The sequence below is a fragment of the Platalea leucorodia genome, assembly GCF_965183815.1.
Source record: "Platalea leucorodia genome assembly, chromosome: 4".
Taxonomy (NCBI): domain Eukaryota; kingdom Metazoa; phylum Chordata; class Aves; order Pelecaniformes; family Threskiornithidae; genus Platalea; species Platalea leucorodia.
In genome coordinates, this window is record NC_138826.1 from 83835399 (window position 1) to 83853051 (window position 17653).

The 17653-nt window shown below is 37.7% G+C and overlaps 1 protein-coding gene across 6 annotated transcripts in view; it reads left to right on the forward strand.

Annotated features, from left to right (window-relative positions):
• The window catches only part of PPP1R12A (protein phosphatase 1 regulatory subunit 12A), a 125264-nt gene that overhangs the window by 40205 nt on the left and 67406 nt on the right, over positions 1-17653 (forward strand). For all 6 annotated transcript variants that reach the window (XM_082308246.1, XM_082308245.1, XM_082308243.1 and 3 more), the window contains exon 2: positions 8409-8539. In XM_082308246.1, coding sequence (XP_082164372.1) covers positions 8409-8539 — 131 coding nt within the window. The remainder of the gene's footprint in view (positions 1-8408; positions 8540-17653) is intronic.

Genomic DNA, 17653 nt, shown 5'->3' on the forward strand with positions numbered 1-17653 from the left:
AACAGCAGAAGTTGTTTCTAAGATACTTAATATCATGAGTTTAAGGGAGCGGCTCATATGTGTGAAATTTAGGCAAAGATTGCTTCATGAAGTCCTTTGTGTCCAGTATGTTCACCAACTTTATGTCAGTATATTGAGCCAGGAGAAAAAAAGGGCATTCAGGCAAATAGATCTGCTCCAGTATCAGTATTTTAGTCTTTAAGTGCTGTTTGGTTTGATCTCTTCTAAAATAATTTTGTAAGGGCTAGCACTTTTTTCCATGATGTCTCATTTTTTCCAGTATTGTTTGGGGTTTTTTGACAGGCTTTTTCTGGGTAATTTTTGGCAGGTTGTCTTGAGATTTTTCTTTGAGTTGAAATAAATGAATACCATTAAAGTTTACTACTAAACATTTATTATGGTAGTTTTAATTAAGAGGTAACTTTTAGTGTGGGGATTTCAAGTATTCCTGAAAATAGATTTGCACACAGCTAAGAAAGAAAACAAATATTTATTTGAAAGTAGATTTGCATGTAATACTAGGTAGCTTGGAATAGTTGGGGTTTTTTTTCAGCAAAAACAGGAAAGCAGGTATTAGACTGTGTTGTTTTGTCCATAGAATGTCTGTCAGAATGAGTCTTGATCCATTACTGGGATTGCTAAGAGAAATGGTGGCATCACTAGTTATAGTAAATAACATGTTAGGGCCAACCGTCCTCTTCCCCTTATTTATCTCGGCAGGAGGTTAGAGGACAAGAAGAATTCTGTCTCTACTTGAAACACGCTAAACCCACTTAAATATATGTATTCTATTACAGTCCTGATTAAGAACTATGATTAAGCATTCATTAGGGTTTAAATAGTGGGAAGTCCCTATGAAATCAGTTTTATAACACATAGCTTGTATCAGTCTCAACAGCGATAGATTTTAGTGTTTTTCGTGAATTGTGCCCTTAATTAAATTTACAGATTTAACTATAAATTACAAAGTAGCAAAGCTTAGGGGAATGTAATTAATGTACTAGTTCAGTGTAACAGAGAAAACAAGGCAAAACTGTAGTATAGAAAATACATTATGCTCTTACTGAATATTTGAGCTAAACAATTATCAATTTGGTGTAGCTCCTGGTTTTATCCGCCTCTTGGAGCTGAAATAAAATCTAAGTGAACTTCTATTGAGATACACTCATGCATATGACAAGGTGTTTACATGAAGTGGAATTAATAGCTAGAGAAGTTTGCGTTCTGGAATGATTTGTCTATTTTTGTCAATGTTTGACAGCTCTGCAGCGTTCAGATTAAGTAATGATGGTTATGGGTGCTTTGTTTCAATACTCTCTGCATGCCTTCCCCATGAGACCTGAATGGACATGAAACGTTGCATCAGCCTCAAGTAGTGTTTTCTTCTTGGGAGAAAGTGTCTTGCCCACCTGCTTTTTCAGGTGTCTAAAAGGATTCTCATTTTCTACACTTAGAAGTGAAACGTTTCCAAGATATTTCTCCGGAGAAAAATTTGCTGCCCTGCAGTGGGGGAAAGGGTTTGACATTGAAATTTATGCCAAGATTGACTCATATTCTGGGGTGAGAGAAGTACAAACAATAAACTTTAAACTCCTGGAACTTGCAGAAGCGATGAGACACTCTTGAAATGATTAGTTAATTTGAGTTATTGGATATGGCAGCTATCATTTTAACAAATTTGTATGGACCAACTCTCCAGGATTTTAAATAGTAGGCCATTCTTAACTGGAAGTAACACACTCATGCATCATACATACAATATTTATAAACAAGTTAAGCAAAATAACACTAGTATAGCAAAAGGGTAATATTACTAGTTTATCAAGAATATTTGCAAGGTAAACTATTCCGTTTTTATTAGTAAGCGTGCTTTAAAAAAGTAAAATATTCAATCCTAAAACTAGATTTTGTCAGTATGCAGAGATATCCTGTATTACCCCAGCTCACTGAGAAATAGAAGCTGTGACTTGTGGGTTGGCTAATTGAACTGGAAAGATTATACTTAATTTCATAATTGAGCAACATTTGTCATCTGTAATACGAGATTAGTGCCTGAAGTTCTGTTACAACACCAGAACTGTCCTGTTTCTTACCGTAAATGTGAACATCAACAGCAGCCTTTCCACCCTGTATGTACCATATTAAAAAGAATACTCAGCAAATGTAAAATACATGCTTTTATAGTGATTCCTTAAATAGTAAATAAGTGTAATAATCACTAGTATTTCGTGACCTAATTTATTGGTCATTCTTATTACCCTTTATCCTGGAAGTGTTCCCAAATATTCAGTGAGTCTTAGGACGTGTTCATTACTAATAGTAGACTCTTAAGATGTTATGCTTTGTACAAAAACATTGAATTAATGACCTATGAACAAATTTAAGGTGCAAAAAAATATTCCTCCTTTGTTCTAGTGGCTGTAACTGCCAGGTTACCTCGAATCTATAGCTTGGAAGTTTAGATAAGGCTTATGTTTTCATTTCGTATGCCTTACTGCCACTTCACTGCACTGTTTGTGCTGCATTCTTAATTAATGTCCAGCATAAGTATGTGACCTACCAAAAGTAGAGAGTGTTGCTCAAGCTTGCTTTGGATCTTTTGACCAAATTTCTTTTTATACCTTCTCAGTTAGTGGTTTATTGAAAGAAAATGAACAGATGATGTTCATGAACAGAGTGACTAGTGAATTGTGATGTCCTCTGTCCTAACAAAACCTTTCCTCATGAGGGCAAAAATCATTGCAGACTGAGCCTGGTGTTCAAACCGTGGGTATGATCTGGCGGTGCTGAGCTCCTGGGAGGGCCAGCAAGAGGACCCAGGTAGAAGCGGCAATTGTTGAGTTCATGCTGTGAACTGGTCTGTGGCAGCATTATTTCAGAGGACTCGTCTTTTAACCACCTCTTCATGACAAGTAATGGATTTAATTCTCTTCAGCCTCTATTCCTGTCTCAGTTTCCGTTGAAATTGCTGAGGGAGGGAGGACAGCCAGGTAGACAGTGAGTAACGTGATTTCCTTAGAAAGTCTGTACAAACAAGAAAGTGGGCTAAAATGGGTTGTAAATTTAAAAGTGAGAGCGGTAGAAGTGATTGCAGATTTAGAAATGTGTTCTTCGAAAAGTGTCAGTATGAAACAAGAAGCTTTAACACAGGGTTTGTAATGGGTGAAATTTCACAGTAAAACAAAATTTTGTTTTTCTGATAGTGGAATTAGGACATGAAGATGAATTTAAAGAAGACTTCTCTGACTATAAAAAAAAAAAACAAAACGTTTTAATATAGTCAAAGCAAATAATTATGCTCTAGTCCGATAAAGATAATAGTATATTGCTGTCCTTTTCTTATTTTATTTATTTTTAAATTCTAATTGCTTTCTGATCCACTTTCGATCCAGTTCAGCAAAGTATGTCGGCATAGCTATAAGGGTGTGGTATGTGATGGCAGAGGGAACAAGCAATCCAGGGTGAAGAGAATACGAACTGCTTTTAACCAGTTCTGCTGCTAGGTGTGGATGCCCTTCCTTAATTTGATTCTTGGGTATGTTAACAAAGATGTTAATGTCCTGCTTAGTTCCATTGGACTCACTGGACTTGGTTCACTACATAAATCAAAGGAAGGGATAAATTCTCCAGGCCACTGCGTGAGGTCTTTCTCCTGTTTCCAGCATTCTGACAGGAATTCAAAGTGATAGTTTGACTTGTTTTATCCCTTTAAGTCTAATGTATTACTCTGTGTTTGTATTTTTTACTTCTTTTTTTTTTTTACTACTTTCTGTACTAAGAGTGAGTAAGGAAAAATGAAGTTTGGTGACAGAGGTTAAACACACAATGTTTATTTTCTGCTATTAGAGGCACAATATCGTAATTTGTGGAATACGTCAGGATACTAATCAGGTAACAGTAAAAGGTTTTAATACCTCTCTAGAAAATACTGGTGAAAAATTGAATACCTAAACCTCATTGGATGTCATTACCTCATCAGATCTCATCACTGATGAAAAACAATAGAAATTTTAGTCCAATGTGAGATACTGTATAGCTTTGCTGCATGTCTATGGGACAGTAGTCTAGCTGATTGCTTGTCTCTTTCCTGACAAGATTTCTGATTTTTTTAAAAAAATACAGGCTTCTTTTTCCTGTCTTTTGGGGAGAAGTACTGTCTGCTGAATTCTTCAGGTGGTTACTTGCTGAGGGACCAAGCACTCTTGATACCTCTTTCAAAGCTCTCTATTTTAAGGTTATTTACTAACTTAAGTCTACTCTTCACCTATGTACTTAACACCTGATAGTCAGGAGAGCCAGCTAGATCACATGCCACTTGCACTGGGATATGAAGTCATGGTGAACACAGTTAAAATCCAGCATGTTCAGCAGGCATCTGGTTATCCCCTTCCAAGTGATCAGAAATTATTTCTGGGAAAAGTTTAAAACGTTGTTTCGCTTAACATAGGCATGTTGGTTCCAGGACAAGTTGGACCTACCTCGGGTTGGTCTGTGTGGGAGCCAGGCGCTGTTGATCTTTGCTGGTCTTTGCAGTCCAGGTTTCAGGTTGTTGTACAAATAGAAAGTGGTTTTCTTTCCTGGGCCTTAATATACTTCCTTTGAGATTTCATCTCTGTTCTTATCAGAAAAGGTAACCAGACTTTGTATTATCAACTTTGCTTTGTTTTGCTTCTTTTATGACTAATTAGCCCAGTTTCTAAATTAGTTCCCAAAGGAAATGAGGTTTATATGATAGCACTGTCCAGCTGTTTGGGGCCCCTTGGCTAACTTCCATCACATTTGGCAGGGTAATGAGTGCTTTATGCAGAAACGCTGCCTTTCTACCAGTTTGTGGAGGCTGGGAATGGGGTTGAGAGACAGAACCAGTGCCTTGGATGAAGGGAATCTTGAGCATGAGTTTCTTGCCCCAGACAGTGGCTGACGTGTGTGCTCTACAGATGTGGTGGTTAGCAAGAACTCGGAAAGAGCTTCAGGACGACCTGGTGTGTCACTAAGTGGTAACTGAGGCTCTAGGTGGGAACTAAGGACCGCGAAGGGAGAGACTGGGGATGGGGAGATGAATGCCAAGAACTGACATTAATCCTAGAAAGATTGTAGCAGACGTGGAAGGGGAAGGCCTGTGGCTATCTGTCCTCTGTGTGGAGACTGGGACAGAAGTCATCGTGGGAATTTATCTTTTTGAGTCACTGTGACATCAGTGGAACTCTTGTTATTTATATCTTGCATGTACATTGCTTTTTCCTTTGTTATACTTTCAGGCTGAGGTCTAGAAGGGCAGACTTTTCGGAGGCTGATACTTTTAAGTTTATCGTGCTGTTCTGACAAGCTTTCCTTTTGGGGTTGAGATGTCAGTCTTTAACAACAGAGGCACTTCTGGCACTTGATAAATATTGCTTTTAGAAGTGACTACGAAGATAGCACAATGACAATTGGAGTAGAAATGGAAAAACATTGAGATAAAATTTTTTGTAACATTTGTTTCTTGGCTTAAGGCACCTGCTGATAGTCAGAGGTGTCTTTCATATGGAAAGTACTGTGAATGATAGGGTCCATCAAACACCTGCAGTGCTGTTAAGGTGAAAAAGGGGACAAGGAGAAATAAGATGTGTTATATACGCACTCTTCAGCAATAGAATCAATTGTATTTGCTTTTCTTCACCTTAAGATAGGTAATAAAATTCTTGGAGGCCATAGTGGGTTTTCTATAAAATATTTCTGGTACAAGGCTCATCTTTAAGTAATCTTTGTTTAAGGAGGCTTTTAAATTACACAACTGTCTTCCATTTCATCAACTTCAGCTTCTGTGGCTCTTGTCTAACTATAATAAAATAGTTAGAACAGTTGTTCAGATTGTATAATCAGTTATGAGGAACATTATTTAAACCTCACAAATGTGATCACTAGTAATGACAGTACTTTCCCATTTGCATATGCAAGTAAATTCTTCTATTATCTTAATAGTTACCCTTCTCTCATCCTAATATATATAATCTCACAGATTGTTTATCTTTGCTTGTCATGAATGTGCAATCTCTGATAATACATGAGAGGTGTATTTGAGCTCTCCTGATTCTTGCCATGTATGGCACAATAAACTGCCCAAATTTGGTCAAATATTTTTAGCCACTTAGTCATATGTCTTTTAATGTGCTGCATATGTAAGCTTTTGATTCACTTAGCAACAGTATTTTTATGAGTATGTCTTGCCAGTTTTTCTTATGTATACTTGAAAAATGGGCAAGGGTTGTTCTGTGTTGGGTTCTGTCACAACCAGATGGTCTGGCTTTTTTTTTTTTTTTTTTAATAGTGATAATCAATTTTAAGATCTCCTTTTTTCACAGATTATGAATTTTAGAGGATTTTAAGGTACACAGTATGCAGCATATTGAAATGTAGTATTAAAAGATTTATACTTAAAAATGCCCAGGCAATTTCCAAGTTTTCTGCTATAAATTTATTTTCCTTATAATAAATTGGTGCATATTATGCTCTACATAGGGTATCAGTGGTCAGGCAAATTGGATATCCAGGAGAACTGGATATATGGCATGTGTGAAATAATGGCTAGGTTAATGTTTCTGTTAAGCCTAAACATCTGTGTTTCCTGAATTTGCTTTCCTCCTGGACTGCGTTATGATGTCTTACATTTAGTTCCTTTTCATTTAAGTAACGAAATGCCTTGCAAAGAGAGGCGATTCTTTTATTTCAGAGCTTGTTACTAGCATATAAGCATTGTACACTGATGATAAGTGGAAGAAATTGAAGACAATATGCTTGAGGAATTTGTAGTCTTTATTGTTGGAATATGTTCATAAATTATTTTATCAAAAGAATTCCTGATTTTAGGGGTGCATATGGCTAAAAAGATAATTCGAAAAATCCTTTAGGAAGGCAGGTTTCAAGAATACCTGAAAAGGTAGGGAGTTTTAGGAATGTTTTTACTCAAGAATGTGTTTCTGTTTTTAATTGAAAAACTAATAATGCAAGCAGTATACTGCAGTCTAATTGCAAGTTTATGGATTAACAAGTCCAGCTGAGACTCGTTAAAACAGTTCTGTGTTACATTCTAAACAAAGCCTTAAGTTTGTATCTAACTAAAGAAAATGGGGTCAAAAAGGGATAATTTCTTGCTGTTTCTGTTTGTCTGGGGCAGCAGCACATCTCCCTCATGGTGTAGCTGTTGCCTCAGCACTACAGAATGGAGGAAGGCTTCGGGATTCAATGTGGAAAGCACAACTGCTCAAAGAAGGAAATCTATTTTTTTGCCATAATAAAGCATTATTAAATAATAATAAAGTTATAAATAATAATAAAGTTTCAGTCTTTATTGCTGTAGAAGTATTCTGAAAAGTAAAATTTATACCTTAATTGCATAATACCTTTAATTAGAGGCATAATTCTCTAGAAGGATTTAGGAGCCCAGCAGTAAAAATTCTCATTTCAGCCTTCTGGTTATGTAGTATTGTTGATTTATTAAGCTAAAAAATTAATACCAGTCTTGCTGTTTTGAGTCCTTGCTGTCCTGAAATGCAGAGGGACTTTTCTCTGTGTTGCTCTGCCCTTTTAAGGGCAGCAGTATGGAAGTTGGCAAGAAAACTCAGTGAGCACCCTGTGAGAAAAATACTCAAACGCAGAGAAGAAAGGCAAAATAGGAGCCAGGCAAGATGGAGATCTGGAGAGCGGCAGTAGTTCTGCATCTGAGCAACACTGTTTGCTTGGTAATTAAGAGATGTGCACAAATGATAATATCTTTGCAATGTGCCAAATTGATACTCAAGTAAGTTTATAAACAGCAGTGATTAATACACTGTTAAAAGATCTATGACGGTATAGAATATGCTGCAGTAGAAGACAGCAGGGGGGGTGTTGAAGTGCAACGTAGCATCTCCTTCCATACTTCTTAGTCTCGACTGCATTATAATTAAAACCACGTTACGGTATTGTTTTCCAAACTGCTCCCCATCTCTTGGTCACAACAATTCTACTTCATGGTGTAGCTGTTTATTCAATTGTAATATCTGCTTAAGTGAGTGAGCTGGGCCTGGGATGGAGCGAGGGCCTGGGGGCTTTATAAAGGGAACCACTTTGTGCTGGAGAACAAGGGTGCAGTGGGGATTGTAAATGGCTCCTCAAAAAAACAGAACAAATTTACCTGAGGAAATCGTATTTGTTGGTTTTGTTAAACTCTGTTTGAATTTGTTTATTTGACAATTTTTTTACAAATCTGTAACGCCTGCTGCTTTTCTCTCAAATTCTTCATCTTGCTGTCAAACCCCAACAAATAAACCCTACTGCCTCATCAGACCTGAAAATACTTACCTTTTTCTTGAAGATGTTGCTTAAAGATGCACAGTATTGTAGAACAGCTTTAATATGCACTTATTTCTTAAATCTTTCTTTCTTTATAGGCTTGTATAGATGATAACGTAGATATGGTGAAATTTCTGGTGGAAAATGGAGCAAATATTAATCAACCAGATAATGAAGGCTGGATACCTCTACATGCAGCTGCTTCCTGTGGATATCTTGATATAGCAGAGTAAGGCTTTTTCCTCTATTTTTGAAATACATGTATTTTACTAATACATTGTTAGAGGGGCAGTAGAAGCAGATGGCATTCATAAATTGTCTTTTTAGTTGCCTCTGGGGCGTGTAGTGAGAGAGAATGCTTTTATATTGTGTGTTGGTTGTGAAGTGCGCTGTGTGCATAACTATTTGTGCATTGCATTTTCTCTTTCTAGCTTTCTTACCTTGTATCTTAGGTAGCTGTAAGATGTGAACATTTAAGACTGTTCATGACTGTCAAATGACTTTTTAAAAATTATTTTCTTCTGTAGAAAGGTTGTTACGGGGGGAGGCACGGGGAGAAAGTTCAAATTTACATTTTATTAGTAGTCTGAAACATTATCCCAGGATAAGTCTATATGTAGAAGATTAATTTTGCAATTGTATTTGCAGTCTTGAAAAGTTTCTTTTTCAGGTGTGGTATAAAGTGGTGACTTCTGCTAATTATTTTGGCTGTGGAGCAAAATCTTACAGTTGAAGTTAGATGCCTGTTATGGTATTAGTTAAAGCTTACTCAGTACTAAATTCCAGGAGTGGTTTTGTTGTTATTCTTGAAGCCCGTTGAGGGCCACTGAAGATAGGCTAAAATCAAATTTTTCCAGAGGTTGTCTGTTTTAACCTGAAGTAATGATTGATTTGAGAAAATGTGTGGCATATGTTGCTCAGCATGCTGTTCTTGCAGTAAAGAAGTTAATTGTGTCTTTCTGAAGACCCTTTGGGTAAACACAAACTTCATTAATTCTGCTAAACTCAGTGTGATGTCTGATCCAGTGTAAGACTTTGATAAAATGAAAAGTGGTAGTTTATCATGTAATTATGTTACTGTACTAATTACAGTGGTGAAAGATGGAAATTGACAGTTTAGGGGATCGTTTATTGATGTTCTGTGAGTTTGAGAGGTTTAATTGCTTGAATCTTAAGGGAAAGGAAAAATTCTGGAGTCTCTTGTATATCGTTTTCACTGGGAAAAATTTTTTTTTTTATGTTGATAGAGTGAAGTGCTTTGTATATCCTTTTTATAGCTGGGACACTGTGTGACCGCTAACTTCTGTAATCTGCCTTTCTACACTATGCAGATGTTTGATGCTATAATCTCTCTTGCATGCACGCTGGAAGTGTTTACTTGTTGGCTATACTATGACAAGAATTTCCCTACAAACTGAGATAATATAAGCCTTTCTTCAGTGTAGTGGAGGTAAAACACCTGCCTTTTTTCCACACTAGGAAATAGTTGAATAAATGTTCTTGGTTTGGCATTGCAGCCTAGTGTATGCAGATGTTCATGGAAGAAAGAGCAATGTCGCTTGTCCACAAGACAGTTTTTAACTATTGACTTGAGTATTTGAAATCTATAATATTGCTGAAGATTGTCATCTGTTTTTTATTCTCTCAGGCTGGGACAAGACCTGTGTGCATATTTTCTATAGATACCCTTTAAAGAAATTAGATTATTGGAGTATAATCCTGTGGGATATGGGACATTTAAGCTATTGGAAAAGCAGTGTTTTTAAGGTGCAAGGGGTTTTGAAGATAAGCTGTTGAAACAAATTTCCACGTACAGCTGAGAAGGATAACCTGACCTGAATGGAGCAATATTTATATCTGATGAGGCCCGTAGAGTTTAGATTTTCTTCAAACTGCTTCTTCAGGAGCTCAGCTTCAAATAATTTACAAAACTGATAGCAGAATTTGTGGCTGATGCAAAACTGGGGGAAGATGAAAGGATGATACAATAAATTACCAGAGATTAGAAATCTGTTTTTTATTTGGCCCATAGTACATGCTGAGTCCAGCATCTGCTTTAGTGAGGATGCATCTTTCCTGGGAAGCATGAGAATGTGTGTTTGTGTGTGTCAGTGGCTGAATCCGGTATTTCATTTTTAGCACTAAATTTTCTGGTTCATGGAAGGGAGCTTTTAATTTGGGTAAATTATGGAGCTTATATATGTAGTTCTGAAAAGAATACAGCTAATAGCTTGTCATCTTTCTGTCCTATATGATATGGATTAGCATTTTTGTACAGAACATCATTCGTTCATTTCCTATTTTCTTGCAAGGTGCAAGAGAGAAGAGAGGGAATGGGTTCTGGTGTTTCCTAACTTTGTTCACGAAGAGCTGGGGAGAGTCTGACCTGTGCTTCCCTTTCTCCTCTTCCCGTGGAACTGCCTGTTGCACAGCTTTGTAGAGCTTCTCAAATTGGAGACTCAGCAATCTATTTCTGCTTCCTCTGCTGCCATCTTAAGTCTTCTTAGGGGTTCCTTCAGATGTAAATAGCTGGAATTTATTTCTCTTGAAATAGCACAATCTGTAAAATCCTCCAAATAAGTAAATTTAATTAGTATATTGATTTTGTTTACAGTGCTTATGTTTTTACAGTTCATAAGAAAAATGTGGCATGATAGCATACTTTCATTATTTCAAGTTTTCACGTCTTAAAATCTAAAATTATGTCTAAGAAAGCAACAGACCTAGGGGATGGAGATATTTTCTGTTATGAAATGCATTTCTATCTTTAGAATGTAATTTAGGGACTTTCCAGTGCCAAGTATGTCCTCTGTATGTTGACTATGTTCACCTTTCAACCTTAACATTCTTCATGTATGTGTGTACATGACTTTCTAGGCTTAAAAGAGGGGGAAAGAAAGCAGAAGTTCTGTTAACGTTGCATAATAACTCTTGCATCATTCATCACTAGGGTTAGAGTCTGTGAAATATAACTGAGATGGGGGGGTGTTGGAGTTTGCAGATCTGTTAATAGGATGTGAAACCTTGGGTCCGCTTTCAAAGTGAAAAAAAAGGTTAATTATTACAAACCTTTATAGTACAGTCTTTATCATAGTTTTTCTCCTGATGCTCATTTGACTTCCATATTCGAGGTGGTTAATGTACTTTCTTATAGAGTGAGAAAGGTTTCTGTTCAGACTGCTTTTATAATTGAATCAGTACACAAACAATCTCACAGTTCGGCTTTTCTTTCTGTGTTCCATCCATTTGCTACTAACACCCATTTCCTATTACGTACAGTAAATGGGAATGACTGGGAGTCACTCCGGGTTAATACAGAATGGTGCCTGCCTATTTGATCAATGCGGGAACCTTCACATCTTCCTGCACTGTCACTGAACACCTGATTCTCTCTCTCTTGCTCTATAATGTACACATTCTTCTTAAGTAGCACCTGCTGCTGCTAAGGTGTTCCTGAGTGAGTGCACCCATGTGCTGGGGATCTGGGAGGAGTACAGGATATGTAGACGGTAGGGAGCTTCTCCGAAAAAACTCTGGATGTCTCAGGGAGCCGCCACTTCAGCCGTGTTCTGGCGCTGGTCCCATGCGAATTGCTAGTGGGCTGGGTGAATTTGTGACATAGCCCCAACTCGTCGGGGTTTTTATTTTGCTTTTGCTAATTGTCCGGCTAACGGGCTTCTCACTGCAGGTGTATTCCCTGTCCCTGTCATCTTCCACTGTGTTCATCAGTCCTATGGCATCTTCTCCCAGCAGTATGTCCTGTCCCATTTCAGTTTTCTCCTCCTTTGGAACAGCCGCCTTCTCTTGAATATGCTTCCTGTCTCCTCTAAAAAAATGCGTCTTTCAGTTTAAGAAATGTTAGTCTTGTAGAAGCCCACTTCAGGCAAAATACAGCAAGAGAACATAGTTTAGTGTGAAATAAAGTGTCAGCTGGTTGCAGATGGAGAGTTGTGCTGTAAAAGCAAAAACTCTGCCATGGAGGGCAACTGCTCCTTTTGTTTCCGTTGTTGTTTCTGAGATCCGTAAATGCTGGGGGTGCTTCAGCTTACTGGAAATTCTTTGAATGGTTTAATTTTAGAATTCCCTACTTAAGTTAGTGTTCATCTAGTCTATGATCATGTGAATTAGCTTACAAGTAACTGTAATATGAACGTGTTTTAAATTAAAATTCTTCAGAATTGCCAAAAAAGGTGGATTTTGTAGAGCGTGTTCTCTTTTTCTGTCCTTCTCAATTTTTTTCATATAAAGAAAGCTTTACACAAAGGAGCCTTTTTGAATCCAGTGTGTTAGTATGAATTAAAAATTCAGCATCAAATGCTTTGAAAAATTATAGTTATGTGGAAACAAAGTTTAATGCAGGAGGACTTAAACAGAAACTTTTTGTCCTTTTTTAAGATGGCGTTTAATGGGTAGGACCCTTAAATTTACCCTTGTAAAACTGTTGTAAAACTATTTGGGTGTATATAATGAATTTTTTTATCTGATGGATCTCTTCTACAATTTAAAAGCCTGTATATTATTTCAGTATCAAGGAATAAACAAATTCCTTTTTAGAATGCAAAAAATGTAATAGAGGAGAAAAATAGTGCAAAGTGGCATTTAAGAAACAGAATTTTAAAATGCTTACGTTTTTATTTCTCTCTGCTTTGTATTGTACCAGAGTAATGTAAAATAAATCTGAAATGGTAGAAATTTCTCATCAAGAATTAAAGTTTGTGTTAAAAATGTATTGCCTTGTGGGCTTTGTACCATGCCTAGTTGTGTGTAGCTGATGTATTTTGAAGCTTGTTTGCAAGTATTTAGAGGCTACAATACAGTTTTACTACTTAAATACAAATGCTCTTCCATTTTCCCCAGAATGAAAGAAGGCGCATCTTCCCAGCAAGTGTAAGAAAAGCATTTTTCAAAAATAACTTAGAAGTCAGTGACAGTTACACTTCTGTGCAAAAAAAAAAAGAAAAACAAACAAACAAACAAAAAACCAACCAAAAACGGGGGGGGGGGGGGGGGGGGGGGGGGAGATGTCTCCTGAGGGAAGAATAGGGGTTTTATACCTTCACGCGGTGGGTACTACATCTGAGTAACAGTTTGCCAAATGTTGCTGTAGATACTAAAATTTCTCATGGGTTCAAGGGATGAGAAATCCACTGAAGGTGGATACATAAAAAAATAAAAACGAAGAATACATACATACAAATGAGATCTGGTTCGGAAAATCCATGAGAATGGTTGGAGAATGACAAGGTATTACAGGAAAAGTAGCATGTATTGCCCACTTTTGGAGACAGGGTAGATGTTAAATGGATGTTTGCTCTTAACACGGTATGGTTGCTTTTATGTTTGCGAGGCATGTTTGATACATGTAGTTACACATACAGACCCTAAGACTTAGCACAGTTTCAAAATACACCACCTTTATTTTACAGGTTTTAAAAGCTGAAGCATATGATTACAGTTAGAATAACTTCTGAAGTTCAGAGCCTCCTCACTCAGTTCATTTAAGAAGAGAATAGCAGCTTGACCAACTCTGCTGCTCTAAAACCCAGCTCACCCGCTTTCCTTCCTGCCCAGAATTTCCGATGTTGTATCCCCTCCTGCCCCTAATATTTAAAGCAGACTTTAAAAGGCTTGTGTGTAACCACTGCCTTGCTGCTGACGCCCATCTGTTTTTCCAGACTCCAGACACCTGAAAGTGAACCCAGCCAAACTAGTTTGCTGAAGCCTCAGCAAGCCATTGTCCCAGGATTTCTCTATTTTAGTAACAGTGCATTAAGATTAAATGAGTGATCATTGTCTGGTATACGGAGGAGTGAGAGACAATCCTGCAAACCTGTAGTTGAATACATAGATGTTCAGTGATAGGTGGTTTACTTACAGCTCTGATTGCCTTGCGGGGACTGCTGCGGATGCTGGGTGGTAGCGATTCCTGCCTGTGGTACAGGAACAGGACCAGGGCTCATCTGGCAACAGCTAGTGAAGGGAACTCAGCGCAGTTTCACAATATGCTTAATGTGATCTAACTTGAGACTACTGCAGAAACAGGCAGTCATTCCCTTCTCCCCTTGGTTTTCCCTCCTCCACAGGCTCTTACCCCCTCTCTCGCATTATCTAATGATCACACAGCAATGTGGGAACTATTAGCGTAAGACAGGCCTTCAGGGGGTTTGGAGGGTTTACTCTCTTTTGGATCAGTGAGCTGATCTGGCTTGCCAGCAGCAGCTGGCATAGATACGAGGGTATTAAAAAAAAGTCTGGGCTGCTTTTCAGACATAGCTCGTGCCTCTGATCAGAAGCCTGGCGGTGGAGAGCTGCCTGTGCTGAGGTGGAGTCCTCTCCTTCATCTCCCACCTCATGAGCCTGAACCAGCTGGTACTGTTGAATGTTCTTCCACGATATCTGAGGGAGGTGGTGCCACAAAATATGTTTCAAAGCAGTTGCTTCTAATCCATTTCTCTCTAAGTTTTTATAACTTGATCATCTGGAGCTATTACTTACCAGAGTGTTTTTAATCTAAACTCTTTCACTGTAACCCATTATAATCCTAGAAGAGCAAGACATTATTTAGGCAAAGCAGACTGATAAAAATGTCAGGGATGGCTTCCATCTCTTTTAGCTTTGATCCCAGTTATGGTTTTAACTAACTGAGTATGAAGTGATGTTATTAGTGATACATTCAGAAATGGATCTCTGGAGGATAATCAAAAGTTTGGGTTTCTGAATGGCAAGGTGAAGTTGGTGGTCTGATGTAAACCACATGCAAACTGATTATGCAAACTGATACGGGGTTTGGTCTGATAGAGATGCTACAAGGCGAAGGAACGTTTTTGTCAGGATTCAAGATGTTACTTTAAATGACACAAGGAAATGTTAACTGGAGGAGTAGAATTAGAAGGAAAAAGGACCAAAGACCAGACTTGATACAACCCACTCAGAAAATGAGAAGAGGATTTCAGAAGGATATATTATAAAACAAGCCACGTGACAAAATAAAAGCAGGGAAAGAAGATATATTCCCAGCCAAAGAAGAACAGCTCTTCTAGAAGAATGACTGACTTCTTACAAGCTGACACTGGTAAAGATGCAATGTTTGTTTTGAGAGCTGTGAAAAGGTCACTGCAGGCTTTGGAAGATTGTTTCAGTTAATGCATTTCTATTTGCTGCCTTGTTTTCTTTCTGGAAGAACAGATTGGGAAAAAAGGTTAATAGGAGAGAAAATATGCTAGTATGGTAGTCTCCCCCCCCCCCCCCCCCCCCAAATCAAAGTGGGATGCTCGTTTTTTATCAGCAACGTAAATGTTCCTCCTGCTCCAAACTTGAATTAGGTATCTGCAAGGATAAAGCTAAATTCCATTAGAGAAAGTCATGGAAAAACTTGGAGAAGATCAGTGAGCTAGTATCAGTTGGCATTTTTTTTTATGAGCGTATGCTGTGTACTGTTCTCAACATGTTTCTGCTGCATGTATGTACATCCTAAGAATAATGAAACACTAATTAAGTTGTTTAGGTTGATGGTGAAATTCCCTTTCTAAAATCATGTCATTATGTGGTAGAGTTTTTTCTACTGTGTAGCTGTGATCTGATGTTTGGATAAAAACCAGCTGGCAGAAATAGACAGTAAGATATGGTTAGTGGGTTAGAGGAAATTATAGGACCTATCTGATTTGATACCTGTTTGTTCAACTGAGGGGAGTCTAGGAGAGCTGGTCACTCTAGGATGCACAAAGACAGTGTGTGCTCTATAGATGCCTTCTTCAGATTGGATATATTTGTTATATAATATTTGTTAGTACATATATTGCATTTCTGTTCTTCTAAAGGTAAATCTACTAGACCTTTGATTTCAGAGATGTCTTCAGGGACGTATGATTTAGTGGAAAGTATCTTTTTCCTTTTAATATGCTTTAGCAGTTCATTGGATCTAATGAAAAGTCAAGGGACTGATGCCCAATGCAAAGCTCAGAGCACTCTAATTTTTGGCTGAAAAAGAATTTGAAGGTGCAGCTCATGTCTAAAAAAGCCATCCTGCTTTGAGAAGTGATGTGCATAGGAAAGATCGTACTTGTTTATCACAGAGCATTGGTATTATTGGTATCCTGAGAACAATTCAGAGTAGATATCTTATCTATGAATTCTGAAGTTGAATGTGATACATGTGGAAGAGAAGACACATAGAAGAGTGATACATATGGAAGCCTGGGAGCTCAGGTAGACTCCCGAGAAACATAACACATCAGGCCCTCCCTGGATGATGGCTTGTAACTGCCTGTTGCTGCCGATCGACTCCTAGGTATGACTGGAACATGGGAGAGCAGCTCTAGATACATGAGCAACCAGGTTTTGAATTGAGGAAGTGCTTGGTAAGTATGGCATATTGTCACTTGTGACGGCCTCATCAACTAATTCAAAATTGCTGTTTTAGAAAGAGGCGGCAATAGATTCTTCTTAGACTGTGGAATCTATGGTATTGTTAGTGTCTCTAAATATTTAATATAGTATTTATTCACTTATCTAGTATAAAAATAATTTAATTCACAGTAAAGTTGGTTTTGAGTGCTGTTTTCTAGGAGAAAACATGGATGTGGTGTAGATTGTCACTCCAGTGCATCTCATTTTTTATTTTCTTTCAGCTTTTACTTGAGCATTTTTCTCTATTGTGAGTTTGACCTTGTTCTGCCACATACAGTAGACTTTGTAATGACACTAAAGCAACTTATGACCTACTTACCCTTTCTTACAGCTGTGCCTTTTGTTGGATATCCTAAACTACGTCATTTTGGTGCAAATGATCCTAATCTGTGTGTATTTTTCTAGTGTTATCCCTGACTGAGGCACGATAAAAGCTGCTTGAATCCTTCTGAAATCCGTGTAAATACAGTGCGGTATGTCTAGAGACATAGGGCTGCTGTGCATTGATGAGAGTGAGTTACTTGGATACAATTCAGATACTAAGACACAAAAACATAATTTTTTTTATAAACAACAGGTATGACAGGAAAAAAGTATAAAAAAGAAATTACTTGAAAAAGGAATTACTCTTGATTACAGATGAGGTACTGCTTATCAAATCTGAATAAAGAGTAAGAGTTTCTTTTGGAAGAAATGTGTTTTCAAGGAAGTTCAAAGTGGACTGGACAGGTAAACAACTGCTATGAATTGCAGATTGCTGATAATGAGGGGTCAGACTGAGTTCAGAACTACTGGGTGATGCTAAAAGCTGCACTGTGGTTACAATGTTGCTTCATAGAGAGATTTGGTCACTATATTATTGCATATTAGAATTACAAACAAGATTAAGTTCTGTGATGTAGTGATTATATCTATGCTAATATCTGTTTAAGCACAG